Source organism: Mixophyes fleayi, chromosome 6 (genome assembly GCF_038048845.1).
Source record: "Mixophyes fleayi isolate aMixFle1 chromosome 6, aMixFle1.hap1, whole genome shotgun sequence".
NCBI classification, from domain to species: Eukaryota; Metazoa; Chordata; class Amphibia; order Anura; family Limnodynastidae; genus Mixophyes; species Mixophyes fleayi.
In genome coordinates, this window is record NC_134407.1 from 215770381 (window position 1) to 215786447 (window position 16067).

The following is a 16067-nucleotide window of genomic DNA, read 5'->3' on the forward strand; positions in this document are numbered from 1 at the left end:
CTCCTCACCAGCACCTCTGCCGGCATGCTGCCAAGTAGATTAGATAGGGGGAGGCTGTGTGAAAAAGAAAGAAGAAGTTAAGCTGTCACAGGCTCCCTCTCAGTAGCGACAGGGGAGTGAGGCTGTTTCAGTCTCTCCTCCTCTGCCGCGCTTACATGCCGGCAGGTCCCCGCTCTCCCTGGACACAACGAGCAGTTTTTATGGGGACATATGCAGCGCTCACACTCAGTAGAAGTGAGTTGGACTGCAGAGAGGACGCGCAAGAGGTCTGGGCATGCTGTATATCGCGCGTCAGGTGCTCCTAGGCGGCCATTGATGGATGGGGCCAGGAGACTCTCAGGAAGCAGAGCTGGCAGCGCCAGGAAGGAGGAGGAGTATTAAGGTAACTTCCTTCCTCTGTTCTTCCCGCGCGGTTGTGAGTGAAAGCCTCTGGTTGAAAGCGTGCAGCGCTGCCCTGGAAATCTCAGCTCTCCTATCCTCCAGTGATAGCCATAACTGTGTACAGATTTCAGGCTTGTGTGACTAGAGGAGTGTTGTCTGGAGGTGTTTTATATGTTTATATTTGTCTTGTGAGTTATTTCAGGAAAGGGAATTCTCACAGACAGTACTGTAAACCCTTTTTGATATTGGAGTGGTGCTCTTATTTTAGAGAGACTTCCTAGCACAGGAGACTTCTATGTCTGTAGTCTCATTTTGTCTGCATTTCTTTTAATAATTATTTTAAGAAGCAGGACAATGGCTGAGAAGGGGACAGCTAAAAGCAAGGGTCACTCTGTGCCTTCTGCAATGTATTATACCTGTGCAAAATGTAACACAAAACTTTCTGTTGGACACACAGACCGAAACGCCCTTTGCGCAGCTTGTACTGCGGACGCTCAGAGGCAAGACAACTCAGCCCAGGAGGGGTCTCATGCAGTGGTGGAACTGCCTTGGCTGCAATCTTTCTCTTCAGCTGTGGAAAATCTGACGTCCGTTATGCTGCGGGTGACAGAAGTACGTGAAAACACTACCCCACTTACACTTGCAGGCAGTCAGTCTGACGAAAACGCTTCCACATCACAGGCGGGGTCTACCCACAGGGAAGATAGGTTATTAGCTATTTCCCAGAGGGGTAAGATAACTATTACTGATTCAGGTCTGGACATAGATCAGTTCTGTGATCTTTCCTCGGCAGAGGAAGGTGAGGTAGATGTAGACCCGGAAGGGCAGTGCCGTTATGACTCTGACTCGGTCTCCACGAGTGTAGATAGTCTTATTTTAGGAATCAGGCATACCTTAGGGGTTGCTGATCCGGATCTCTCAGCACCCACGGGTGTCTATTTAAAAGAGATAAGGCTCAGTTGGCTACTTTTCCCCATTCTCCACAGATGTTGGACATTATTTTTGAAGCTTGGCATAAGCCAAGTAAGCAATTTATGATGCCGGGAAAATTTAAATCTCTTTATCCTCTGCCACCTGAGGACACAGTAAAATGGGAGACTTTACCTAGGGTTGACACCCCGGCAGCCTGTTTAGCTTCCTCTTCTGCTATTCTTGTTCTTCGGGGGGAGCATCAGGTGGGGGCACGTCTGCATCAATTCAGGGATCAGTGGTGGAAGTCTACAACAGATCTCTGGGTTTGAGGAATTGTGTCCCGGGGTTATGTCATAGACCTAGCCCACTCCCCCCGTCACAGATTCTTCGTCACTCCACTCCCCTCTTGTCCCCTCAGACGTGTTGCACTTCAGGAAGCTATTGAAAAGCTTCTGACTGCGCAGGTAATAGTTTATGTTCCTCCTCTAGAAAGGGATCTAGGTTTTTATTCAAACCTCTTCCTGGTGGCAAAGCCAGATGCATCCTTCCGGCCCATCTTGAATCTTCAGTCATTAAACAAGCAGCTGAGTATTCAGAAATTTCGCATGGAATCCCTTTGCTCAGTGATAGCAGGGATAGAGAAAGGGGAGTTTTTGGCATCCTTAGACATCAAGGATGCCTACCTGCATGTACCGATTTGGGAGGGACACCAGAGTCTCCTTCGGTTCGCAGTAGGAGAGGCACATTTTCAGTTCAGGGCTCTCCCCTTCGGCCTGGTTACTGCCCCCAGAGTCTGTACCAAGATTATGGCAGTCATGGCCAGTCTTTTGCGCCAGAAGGGTATAACAATTATCCCTTATCTAGACGACCTCTTGTTGAAGGCACCGTCTGCACTTCTTATGTCCCAACAGATTCAGACTGTTATGCAGTTTCTTCAGAGTCACGGCTGGGTGTTGAATTTACCCAAGTCATCTTTTTTTTTTTTTAAAGATTTTATTTTTGCCAGGGTCAACCAAAAGTAACATTCTATACAGCACTGTGTTAAAAAAAAACATCTGAAAAATACATATGCAATAAAACATACAGCGTCTTGTTAGAAAAGAGTATTAATGAGCATGTTGACCCAATTTTTTCAAGAAAGCAACTATTTTAGAAAGAGAAATAAGACTGAGAAGAGTAAAGGGGTGGGGGGGGAGTGGCGGCGTGGCGGGCCACCTAAGAGTAAGATGGAGGAAAGAGTGTGGTGGAATATGGGAGAAGAAAAAGAAAAAGAAGAGATGGGAGAGAAGGAACAGGGAAGGGAAGAAAGGATCCAGATGGAGTGATGCTGTAGAATCACATGACAAAAGGGGTTTGGATTTGGAAGTATGAGGTCCACGGCGCCCAAACCTTAGTGAATGACTTAGAGGTATTACGGATTATGCATGTCATGTATTCCATCTGATAAACGTACCAGATCCTACTGATAATCGTCTGTAAAGTTGGAGCATTGGGCTGCTTCCAGTCCGTAGCAATCTGGCATAGGGCAGCGGAGATTATGTGGCGAAACATTTTCATTTGATGTTTAGTGGCCGATGGAATCCCGAGAGGGAGAAGGAAAAACCTGGGAGAAAACGGGATGTCAATCTGCAGTAGCTGTGAGGCGAAGTCCCGAAGTTCCGTCCAAAATGGGGCAAGTCTGGGACACTGCCACCAGATATGGAGGAAGGACCCCTCTGCGCCACAACCTCTCCAACATGTGCTAGATGAATCTGGGAAGATTTTTTGTAATTTGGTTGGAACCAAATACCAGCGATAAAGAAGTTTATAAGCATTTTCTTTTAATTTAACACAAATTGAACTGGAGGCTGTGTTAGTTCTAATTTCCTCCCAGTCTTCATTGTCTAGCGTTTCCCCCAGGTCTCTCTCCCAACCCCTCTCATGAGAATCTCGGTTGTTCGAATCAGGGACTTTAAGTTCCCAGTATAGTAAGGAAATGAGACCTTTGGTAGAAGATCGCCGGAAAGCGCTTCGAAAAAGGTCAACGGTCTACGACCTAGAGTTAATTTGTTGGTAGAATGAAAATTTCTTACTTGTAGGTATTGGAAGAAATATGTGTTTGGAGTATTAAGTTTTGTTTTTAAATCATCAAATGAAGGAAATGAAGCGTCTTTGGTGATATCATTGAGATAGCGTATGTCTTTTCGTTTCCAGTGTTCAAATGATGAAGTTATACACCCTGGTGGAAATTTGGGGTTATCAAAAAGTGGGATGACCGGGCTGGGAGTAGGAGCAAGGTTAAATTTCACATTTGCTCGATCCCAGATAGATAACGAGTGGGCTACAATCGGGTGATGAGAAACGGATCGTGGACGACTGGTGCGAGGGAGCCACAGGAGAGAGGATGAGGAAGAGATACCCAAGCTTTCTGCTTCGATCGAGACCCAGACCCTGGAGGAACTAGGAGAATTCCATAACACACATTGGGCAAGTTGCGCTGCTAAATAATACTGCCTAAAATTGGGTACCCCTAAGCCACCACCCCGTGCCGACCTCTGCAGGACAAGAAGGCGGACTCTTGGGCGTTTTTTGCCCCATATAAATTGCGATGTGTAGTGCTGTAAAAATTTGAAAACGTATGGGGGAATGCGTATTGGCAAGGCTTGATAAAGATATAGTAGTCTAGGCAAGATGTTCATTTTAACTGAATTGATACGTCCTATCCATGAAATAAAGTGCTGGTTCCAAGCTTCAAGATCAGATTTAATCTGGGAGAGTAATTTTGGGTAATTGGCTTGAAAAAGTTGATTGTATTGCTTAGTGACGTGAATGCCTAAATATTTAATCTTTTTTTGATGCCATTTGAAGGGGAATTGAAGAGAGAGGGAAGATCTAGTTTTGCCTGTTAGAAAAAAATCAAGAATTTCTGTTTTTTGAGGATTTATTTTGTATCCTGAAATGATGCTGTACATGTTTACCCAAGTCATCTTTTAAGCCAACTCAAAAGATGCGCTTCTTGGGTCTGCTTTTCGATACTCAGTCTCTGAGAGTTTATCTTCCAGCAGAAAAAGTCTTAGCTCTGCAGAAAAGGACCAGAGCCATGCTAATGAAAAAGAGAGTCTCTGTCCTCAGTTGCATGAAACTTCTGGGGACAATGGTCTGGGTGTGCTGAACCAACATTTGGTGCCCAGCAATGGGGTACACTATCAGCGAGAGTTACCCACAAAGAAGCTGTTCTAGGTGCCGCAAAGGAGCCTGGTGGTGGCAGCAGCAAGCTCCTCTTACTGCATTTAGAGGGGCACAGTTTGGGATAAAGAAAGAGGACGGTGGCAAGGCAAGCCCAGCTGATCCCCAGCAGTACGGACAGAGTGGCATAGATCCATCCTGTCACAACCATTCACTATATTTCCTCAATGTATGAGCATTTCTCACCATCTTATATAGAGACTAAGTATAATTATAAATACTATTGTTATGAACTTGACCTTAGAATAGACCTTATTCAAAATTGCAAGGACTGTTCCATGAGAGTCCATCTTGGATCTCATTTCCTATATGGGCCTAAAAGACTCTTCATGACTGAAGCCTTTGCTTGTGTATTGTGTATGAAAACTAGATGTTCTCACTGAACCTTGCTCACTCTTGATTATGATTTTACTTCTTTGATACTTTCACAGGACCTTTCTCTGCCTTGTCATTATGGACTTTACTTGTTAGCTACCTAAGATCTGACTTGTGACATAAATCCTGTTTCTCTTTGAGTATCCAGCTATTAGATTTCCATCTGTGATACCAGTATTGTGAGAACTATACTATGATGGGGCCTCCTCTCTATATATATTTATTTTTTAAAGTCAATTTATTTAAGATTTTTTTCACATTTTATAAATAGTAAACTTGTATGACAATACAGTGAACATGCACAATACAATGTACACAAACTCTACAACATGGATCGAGAACACAAATAAATAATAAATAGGAGGATAACAAAACAATCCAATATAGCCAAATAGAGATATGTATGTGAAAAGTATTAAAGGCAAAAAAATCACTGTCAGGAGAACATATTAGGAAGGATATGTAAGGAAACGCGCCTTCTCTATTTTATATATCTTTCAAAGACGGCATTTCTATTGAACTTTCCTTCCCAATATTCACAGACTAGGTCCAGCGAGCCCTGGGCCTGTCACCTCCTTACAACAACTCAAATGGTGAAAATGCTGTGGTGCCTCCCATTACAAGTTGCTGCTGTATGGCTCTTTCCAAATCTCACCCCACCATGCAGATGTATGCTTGCAGGAGGTACTTGTCAGCCTCTCGCACAGTATGTTCATCTGAGGATGGTAAATGTGGTCCACAGAGGAAGAACATTGAAGTGGTCTGAGAAGGCCTGCATCAGTTCTGCCTAGAATTATGGTACCGGGAAATCCAACCACCTAAACACATTAATTAGTGCCTGACACATATGTTCGGCGTTGATGGAGGATATCGCTACAGCTTCTGGGTACTGCATCGCATTGTTAACAATTGTGAGGATAATTACGATTGCGCTGCCACAGGAGCCTATGAAATTCCACTGTGACCTGCTGAAAGGGCTCTTTCATAATGGTCATTGGCTTTGCAGTGGAGGAGGCCCAATGAGTTGCTGGCAGACCTCACAAGAGGCAACAAACGTCTTTACCGGACCAGATAAAGTTTAGCTACTGCTTTGCTTCTCCCGAGGTGCCCGGTCTGTGAAGGTCTAGCATGTCTCACCTGATACAGCCACTTGTCCCAAACTATACAGGGACCACCTGCCCAGTGTCAGACCTATTGGCTGCATGATGCTGGCTTGCTAGGGTTGGGTCAGTTCGTGGGACCTGCCTAAACTCCTCTCAGTCTGCCTCTACCAGGTCTAGCCCTGGTCCCCATCTTTCAAGCTCACTTCTAGCTGGTCCCCTGGGTAACAGGTGGTGGCACGGCTAGTGGGCTGGACAGAGGCCTTATCATCTCTCACTGACCTGACTATTCTTCTCTTCTTAGTTTTGTTGCAGGTAATGGTTCCAACAAATGAGCTGGCCAGTGATGTCCTAAGTCGTTCCCCAGGAGTATCACTTTGGGGAGGCCATACATGATCACCATTTCCACATTATCTTGGCTCTATCCCCAAATCAGGTGAAATTAGGGCATGGGAATAATCATTTGCTGGCTACTGGCCAATACATTTCTTTTCGTGGCTCCGCATGTGAGGTTGGTGTATAAGGTGAGAATCACTAAGGTTAGGAACTTTCTTACAATCCTTCTACTTCCTGGTCACTCACCAGTACAGACTCATACGGTTTGATGCCCTTCATTGGTTCATGCTCCGGTGTAGTAAAGTTGAGGGTTGGCTTTGTGGTTCTCCTCATACATTAGAGCTGGTGCCCCGAGATTGGGCTGCAGCCATGACAACAGTCCCTCAATATATGACCTTGGCTGGCGGTACAACAGGTCATTGCGCTGTCCCACGCTCCAGCCTGTCTGATTTGTTCCTGGTTTAGTGACCACTCTAAGGACTGGCACCTGGGGTAGGGCCTTGGTTGCTATTCCTAGGGGGAGGGGGGTTTGAAGTAGTGAATGCTGGGGACGGGACAGTTGACCAGGTATTCATAAGTCAGTTTGGCTAAGTGTTTTGAGTAGATGATCTTCGGTCCACCAACCAATTCTCAGACAGGGGTCAGAACTAGCATATCTTTAGTCCAAAGTGAAGCTGGTTAATACACCTGTATAAGTATTTCAGCTATATGTATGTCTATAAATAATAATAAACTGCGCTCATATCAAGCATCCCATAAAGTTAATTATTTAGCAGTATGCTGTCCTATTATGTAAATTGATACAGGTAAGATCTTGTATATAAATACTGTAATAAATGAATACTGATTATAATTGATTCTAAAATGTATACAAATTATATAAATCAAACGGTTACAAACAATCAAAACCTGAGGATGCTGTAAATTAATGTCTTCAATGGACACAGGAATTTTCCGCTAATTAAATACAGTTCAAAGGTCATCAATTGTTAAGTCAATTATGATAAGGTTGAACTGTGGCGTCTGGTGTTTGGAATACCGGTTTTGTTCTTTCTTGATTTTTATGACTTTTTAAGGAAAAAACCTTGACTGGAAGACAGCCCAAGGTGCCCAGTATGAATGTTCCAATTGTGTTAATTTTCAAGTTGTTAGTATCAGGAAAAATTACAATATTTCTTTCTTCAATCAGACAAACATATTTCACGAATTATAGTTAATTCCTCTATGGATGGCTTTATAGACTTATATATTTTTATACATATTAGATTGATTATAACCAACATTGATTTATTACAGTATTTATATATAAGATCTTACCTTGTTCATCAATTTACCTACCTTTATCAACAGGACAGCATACTGCTAAATAATTCACTTTATTGTATACTTGTATGAGCGCAGTTTATTTATTATTATTTGTTGTGGTCAAGGAGGGATACCTTGCAATTTACTTGCTGCTCTATCAAAGCAGGGGTTTTGGGCACAGAATACCCCAGCAGCTATTATAATATGTATGTGTGTATTTTTTAAATATATATATATATTTATACATAGTAACATCCCTGAAACCATTTATTATCTTAAGGTTAGGTGTCAGCTCTGTCTGTAGTGACACTGACTCTATACACAGACATTACATTTATATCACTTACACTGCGTTCCCTGTAATACCCAGCATGCACTGCGCTGACTGATGACGCCACTGACTGCTGCTAAGGATGATGGGTGATGTAGTGTCTGATATTACATGTCTCATAAACAACATGGAGACCGATTTTTCCCCGCAGCATGTAACATATAGTCGGCCATTTTGTTGAAGTTCATTTGCATTTGGGACAGCAAAAACCGGAAGTTGGGCGGCCCCGATAACCGGAAGTGGGGCAGGCAACACGGACCGGAAGTTATGTTTCTAACATCTTCCGGGTGAGAGGAGGCAGTGACTGGCAAAGGGTAATGTTACTGAGTACAAGCTCTTATTACATACAACATACGTATCTCTTGTACATACTTATCACATATAACCAGTCATGTTTATATCATTATACAGCATGTTATGCCCCCAGCTACCCCACTCTCCTATATACATGTCACATATATATATATATATATATATATATATATATAATATATATATATATATATATATATATATAAACACACACACACATACATATCACATACAGGCTTGCATATTTCATGTCTTGATACATGTACACACATACTTAAATAGATATAACTATATCACATACAGATATACTTACATTTATATAGACACATTCACTTAATGAACAAAAGTATCTGGACATCCAAACATCACATCCATATCTGCTTGTTGAATATCTCATTCAAAAATCATTGGCAGTGATAGGGAGTTGGTCCCCACTTTGCCGCTATAACAACCTCCACTTTCCTCTAGATTCTGGGACATGGCTGTGGGGGTTCACATCAATTCAGACATAAGAGGTTTAGTGAGGACAGGCATTGATGTTGGCTCACAGTTGTGTTTCACCTCGTTCGATGAGGTTGAGGTCAGGGCTGTGCGCTGGCCTGTTAACTTCTTCCACCCCAATTTCAGGAAACCATTTTTTAATGGACCTGGCTTTGCGCAGGGGCGTTATGCTGAAACAGGAAAGGGCCACAAACTTGCCTTAAAGTCAGAAGCACACAATTCTCTCAAATGTAATTGTATACTGTAACATTAAGATTTCCCTTCACTGAAACTAAAGGGCCCAGGCCATCCCATGAAATAGCCCCAGACCATTATTCCTGCTCCACCAATCAGTTTTCAGTACGCATTCGGTCAGGAAGCATTCTGGCATCCGTCAGACTGCTAGTTGGCGAAGCATGATTTGTCATGTCAGAGAATGCGTGTCGTCTGCTCCAGAATCAAGTGGCGGTGTGTTTACCCCACTGGAATCAACGTTTGGCATTGTGCATGGTGATCTGTGCCTGCTCTGCCATAGAAACCCAATCTATCAAGCTGACAAACAGTTTTTGTTTTGATGTTACATAAAGAGACAATTTGGAACTCAGTAGTGAGTGTTGTAATCGAGGACAGACATTTGTTTGTGCTACATGCTTCAGCACTTGGCGGCCTCATTCTGTAAGTTCGTGTGGACTACGGCATCATGGCTGAGCTGTTGTTGCTCCCACTTCACAATAACCACTTGCAGATGACCAGGGCTGCTCTAGCAGAGTGGAAGTTTGATGAACTTGTTGGAAAGATGACATCCTATGAAAGTGCCACGTTGAAAGTCACTGTGCACTTCAGTATGACCTGTTCTACTGCTAGCATTTTACTGGAGATTGCATGGCTGTATGCTGACCTGTTAGAAATGGGTGTGGCTGACATGGCTAAACACTAACTTGGTGTCAGCATTTACTATAATTATAGATACATAAATACATACAATGATAGATACATAATGTGAGGAAAGGGGTGCATATACCAGAAGGGTCAAGCAATTTCCCTAAAGTGTCATCACATACATGTGGATGTCCTCTGCATATTGTGTGATAACTGTGATTCTGGTGCATGCGCAAGAGCATCTCCTTGCTGGAACTCTCGAGACATCTCTACACACCCTGCAATATCATCGTTGGGGTATGGATGCACAATCCAGGTTATGTGAGTTTGAAGGGTTTGGACGCTGCTTTTTCTTTACAGGAGGCAATACTTTACTTTTTGTACAGTGTATTTTCTGTTAACGTTTAACATCTTAATATTTTACGTTTACGATTCTAGAACTCACCAACAAGATCATTCAGCTGCTGACTGGAGAGGTGACTGCTGGGAATGGGACATTATACAGTAACACCAGGGGATGTGTCTGGGTGATGACTGTATCATTGTGTGTGTCAGGTTCCTATAAGGTGTCGGGATGTCACTATGTATTTCTCCATTGAGGAGTGGGAGTATTTAGAAGGACACAAGGGTCTGTACAAGGACGTGATGATGGAGAATCACCAGCCCCTCACATCACTGGGTAAGAGGAGACTTCCATTTATTGCAAAGGAGAGAGCAGCGAGAAAAACCACCTATATACACATCATCTGATAATCACATATAAACAATGTATTCAGTCACTTTGTGTCTCCTACAGATGGATCCAGTAACAGAAATACCCCAGAGAGATGTCCCCGTCCTCATTATTCACAGGATTACACAGAGGAAAAGAACAATATCCCACAGGAGTATCAGGTATCATCATCAGCTATTTATATAGCACCACTAATTCCGCAGCGCTGTACAGAGAACTGACTCACATCAGTCCCTGCCCATATTGGAGCTTACAGTCTAAATTCCCTAACATATACACACATGCAGACCGAGAGAGACTAGGGTCAATTTGATAGCAGCCAATTAACCTACTAGTATGTTTTTGGAGTGTGGGAGGAAACCGGAGCACCCGGAGGAAACCCATGCAATCACGGGGAGAACATACAAATTCCACACAGATAAGGCCATGGTGGGGAATCAAACTCATGACCCCAGTGCTGTGAGGCAGAAGTCTCACCAAATACCAAAATACAGATATGACTACTATGTGATGTGTAGAGAAGCTGTGTGGTTCTTATACACTGATATTCTTCTGTTTTAAATAGACATTAATAAATATGTTAGTTTATTATTTTGTGGATTATTTAGGGTGAAGAGCTAATTGTTATTAAAGTGGAAGAGATAGAGGAAGAAGAAGAGACGTATGTGAGGGGTGATCAGCAGTGTAAAGAGGAAGAAATCCCTTCAGATATCAGCTCAGGTGAGTAATACACACTAAATACAGAAGTCACATATTCTCCTTGTTCAGTCACTACAACAATCTCTTATTCTACACCCTCCTCTGTCTGTACAAACTAATGAGGAATACAGTCTACCCAGTGGGGGAGTCAGGAGCCATCAGCCCCTATTAGAGTCCGGTTCCTCACCTCACATGATATCATTGTGCTACCAGCCAAGAGATCTGATCAGTTGTGATGAGAGAAACGGTTTGGCCAGGAAAGTTTTATACCCCACCAGATGGTCTGGATAGCTACAACAACGGGGCAAATCCAGGACATTTCAGTGATCCATGTTCCTTTGGACTAGGGAAATTATTATGGGATTGTAGAGGTAGAGGTAATGAATGGACTGCCCACTAAGGTTATCTTGGGTAATGGACTGTTAATGCACTTATTCTATTATCCATAGTCAGACTCGCACCCACCGTATTGGCCCTGCCAGACCTGGGTAGGATGTCTCTAGTACATTTTAACTGACTAGGGCTCACAATTCCAAGGGGAGTACATGCAGACCTTGTGGGAAATATGGTGGGGTTAGGCCCCTTTGCACCACCACATATCGCCTCTAAACTAACTATGTGACAGTTTTCACAACCAAAAAGAATGAAAGAAGTTACATTGTATTCTGGTGCACAATTAGGAACCTGTATTGAATAAAACAAAACCTTTACCAATGTTTTTTAAATTTTGATTTTAATGTCCAAACATTAAAAACAGCAAAATAATTCAAATAAGTATAGAGTCTGTCTCAGAAATGTAACTATGATTTATCGATACATCATAACAGAGGAAGGATATTTTCTCAGACTGAATAAACTTATAGGACCTCATTTAGAGTCGGACGCAAAGTCCGTTTTAGGCGCATCCAACAAAATAACACTACCAGCATGTGCAGAAAGCACCAAATCCGCCTGCGTCTTGGACGCAATTAACAGTTGCGACAGCTTGCGACTCCCTACGAGAGAATGGGTGGAACACGGAATTGTGAAGGCGTGACCATGTAAATACATCCTAGTCGCAGTGAGGCGCAGACGCAACACACGTCAAAACGGCTAAAGCTGTGCGGCAGGAATTAGGTGGCGCAAGCGTTAGCTAGCTGCAAGAACTGCTGGCAGCTTGATAGGGTATTAAGAGTGGGACGCAACTGGGGTTGCATGCCACTCGTAATATCCTACCAAGCTGCGGCACACTCCCACTCCTACAGTTCTTAGACGGACTTTGCGTCCGACTCTAAATCAGGTCCATAGTGTATTATTTTTGATAATTCCAACAGGTTATATGTATTAATAAGCCCAAGAGGGTATGGGAGTCTTGTCTACATGTCTAAATAGCCTCTAATATAAACTGTGTTATTATATAAATAATATACATGCAACAGAAAATAGTGATTTGTAATAAATCTGAATACATATTAGGTCCTCATTATGTCAGATATAAGTTATTGTTTTAAAAATGTTCATGTCCTGGGCTGTAGCAGTTTTGCTGCTATCGCTCAATGCAGCTGTTCTCATACAATGTTTTACCTGATTATTTTAGAAGTACAATCTTCCCCTCCTGAAGTACCTGTGAGAGCACTGATATAATTAGAGCCTTAGAACTATTATTTTGTGACATGGACAGTCCCACTAATTATTAATTGTAAAAGTGTCTCTGGTTTCTAATCAGTATAATACAGTGAATGTGAATCACTGCCGCAGCTACTGTTTGCATCACCTATTCTTATAATTGATAACATTTACCCCTAAATAGGTGTAAGTGTTATAGGTGTAAGTGGCATCAGTATTGTTAAAAATTAGAAGTATAGAAGAAACAGGGAACGGGGTTGGTTAAGGAGGGGAAACGGGGGAGGGGGGTTGGGAAGGGCAGGCACGTATATCGCTATACCTATTACAAAGGAGATTATAAGCAACATATCTAGAGATTAACGACCTATGAAATAAATAAAAAGTAGATGGCAAGATATATGGGTCTCTTACCCATTGCGCAGGACAACCAGCCTGGAGGATCTGGAGACAGCCCAGTGTCTATGTACCATTAGAGGGCGAGAGAGCCAAAGGGAGTAAACAGTTATGGCTTCCATGAAGATACCACGGGGCCCAAACCTTGTCAAAGTTGTAAGATTTATCGTGAAGGTAGTAGCATGTGATACTCTCCATGCTTGCGATATGCCGGATGTAGTTCCGTAAGGAATACATAGAGGGAGGGTTAGGATTGTTCCAATGTTTAGATTTTAGGGATTTGGCAGCTGCCAGTATGTAGGAGATCAGCTTGTTTGAAGGGGCGCTCTCATCAAGGATAGGGCGAGAGAGAAGGAACGACCAGGGATCCTTAGTGATCTGTTGTTCAGATACAGAGTTAATAAGTGCAAGGACCATGTTCCAATAAGGAATTATACGGGGGCAGGTCCACTATATATGTAACATTGTGCCTCTCTGGCCACATTCAGCTTGGAGTGGCAGTGGGAAATATTCTAGACCGCCTATCAGGGGTGTAGTACCACCTATAGTATATAGTACAGGTTCTATGCAGTTTATTTAATGAGCTCTTGGCAATCCCCTCTCTGATCTCCTCCCAACAAGACTCATCCGGAGGGGGTCCCAGATCTCTCTCCCATTCCCGTTCGTGGCACCTGGAGCGTTAAAGGTTATCTCTATTAGCCAATTATAAATCCTCAACACCATCCCTTTGGTGTGTGGGGAATGCAAACACATGTACTCAAAGGGAGTGAGGGGCCTAAGAGTGTCAGAGGCGGGCAAGGACATAGCAAAGTGTCGGACCTGGAAGTACTCAAAGAAAAGCGGGCAAAAAAAAATTAAAACTTATGATGAAGATCTGAGATAGAGGCCCAAGTTCCATTAACCACCAGGTCCGAGACCACACGTATCTCCGCACGTTTCAAAGTATACTTTTAAGGTACTGGTGAAATAGATAATAGGAGGATGGAAGCACCATTTGCTTATGTTTCTCCATTGTCAGTGGGAGAGCCTAGGTATTGTGGATGGACCATGTCACTGACTAGTAAGGCTTCATGTCCTATGATGCTAGCTGGGCAATGTCTATATGTAGGAAACGTTACTCACCAAAGTCTGCATTTTATCTGGAGTTGTACAATGTGTCTGTAGCTGGGTCTTGGTACAGGGCTTGTATTTAATTTTTTTGTAATTTTAAGATTTTATCTGTTTAACAGACCTTTCATAATTACTATATGTATATTTATAATTGTAATAAAACATTCATAGTTGTATTACTTCAAAAATCTGTATACCTTGGGCTGTAGCAATTTTAATTATTATTGTACAATGCAGCCGATATAGTTATAAAGTAATATAAAGTTATAGTTCTAAAATAATACTTAAATCAGTTGAACATCACAAACTCACTCAAATTGCAGAAATAGTACATTGCAATCTGTCTCTCAATGTAAACAAATAAGATGTTTATTTGCATACATTTATTTTTCTTTCTAGCAGATGGACACAAAAGCTGGAATAACTCGGAGGGACATCTAATTTTATATCCGGATTTTAAAATAGAAGATAACAACATCACAGGACAATCTCCAGGACAAAATGCCATTAACATAAATATATATCCATTCCTTCACAGTGCAGATATATCATCTGATCCCTCTAATCATGAGGAATGTTCTCCTGATAACTTAAATATTCTTACACATATTACAGCTCATAGAGTGGATAAAATTTTTCACTGTTCTGAATGTGGTAAATGTTTTAGAAATCAGTCACACTTTGTCAGACATCAGAGAACTCACACAGGTGAGAAGCCCTTTTCATGCTCTGAGTGTGGGAAATGTTTTGTACAGAAATCAGGCCTTGTTAAACATCAGAGTGTTCATACAGGTGAGAAGCCATTTCCATGTTCTGAATGTGGGAAATGTTTTGCACAGAAATCAGAACTTGCTGAACACCAGCGAATTCACACAGGTGAGAAGCCATTTCCATGTTCTGAGTGTGGAAAATGTTTTATACGCACATCACATCTTATTATACACCAAAGAATTCACACAGGTGAAAAACCATTCCCATGTTCTGAGTGTGGGAAATGCTTTACAGTTAAAACAAATCTTGTTAAACATCAGAAAATACACACAGGTGAAAAGCCATTTTCATGCTCTGAGTGTGGGAAATGTTTCACAGATAAATCAACTCTTGTCAAACATCAGAGAAATCACACAGGTGAGAGGCCCTTTCTGTGTTCTGAGTGTGACAAAACTTTTAAACGAAAATCAAGTCTTGTTGAACATCAGAGAGATCACACAGGAGAGAGGCCATTTTCATGTTCTGAGTGTGGGAAATGTTTTACAGTTAAATCAACTCTTGTTGACCACCAGCGAATTCACACAGGTGAGAAGCCATTTACATGCTCTAATTGTGGGAAATGTTTTACACTTAAATCAAATCTTGTTGACCACCAGAGAATTCACACAGGTGAGAAGCCATTTTCATGCTCTGAGTGTGGGAAATGTTTTACAGTCAAATCAAATCTTGTTAAACATCAGAAAAGTCACACAGGTGAAAAGCCATTTCCATGCACTGTGTGTGGAAAATGTTTTATACAGACATCAGATCTTCTTAAACATCAGAGAACTCACAGAGGTGACAAACACTTTCATTGAGCTGATGGACATGAAACAGGATTTCAGCAGTACTCAAAATATTGCAAACTCAGTGAATTTTATCAATGTAAATTCTAAAAGCAATCATAAATACATATAGACTCTATGCTGAAAGATATATTGTCATCACTGAGTAATGAAGGCTTATTCAAAGTTCCAGTCATACATATATAATATAATTCAGTTACCATCCACAGACATAGATGTATGTATGTCCTCAACAATATTCCTTATTATGTAGATATTGGCACAACTTTCCATAGTAATTACAGGACCACATTGTCATTATGTAAGGTCCTAACTAATATATATTAGTTATATTA

At 41.9% G+C, this 16067-nt stretch overlaps 1 protein-coding gene across 1 annotated transcript in view; it reads left to right on the forward strand.

The window, feature by feature from the left end:
• Positions 1–16067, forward strand: part of LOC142095481 (uncharacterized) — a 117684-nt gene that overhangs the window by 76011 nt on the left and 25606 nt on the right. The window contains exons 18-22 of the mRNA XM_075178425.1: positions 10192–10315; positions 10433–10530; positions 10978–11089; positions 14576–15304; positions 15389–15640. Of these exons, the coding sequence (XP_075034526.1) occupies positions 10192–10315; positions 10433–10530; positions 10978–11089; positions 14576–15304; positions 15389–15640 (1315 nt within the window). The remainder of the gene's footprint in view (positions 1–10191; positions 10316–10432; positions 10531–10977; positions 11090–14575; positions 15305–15388; positions 15641–16067) is intronic.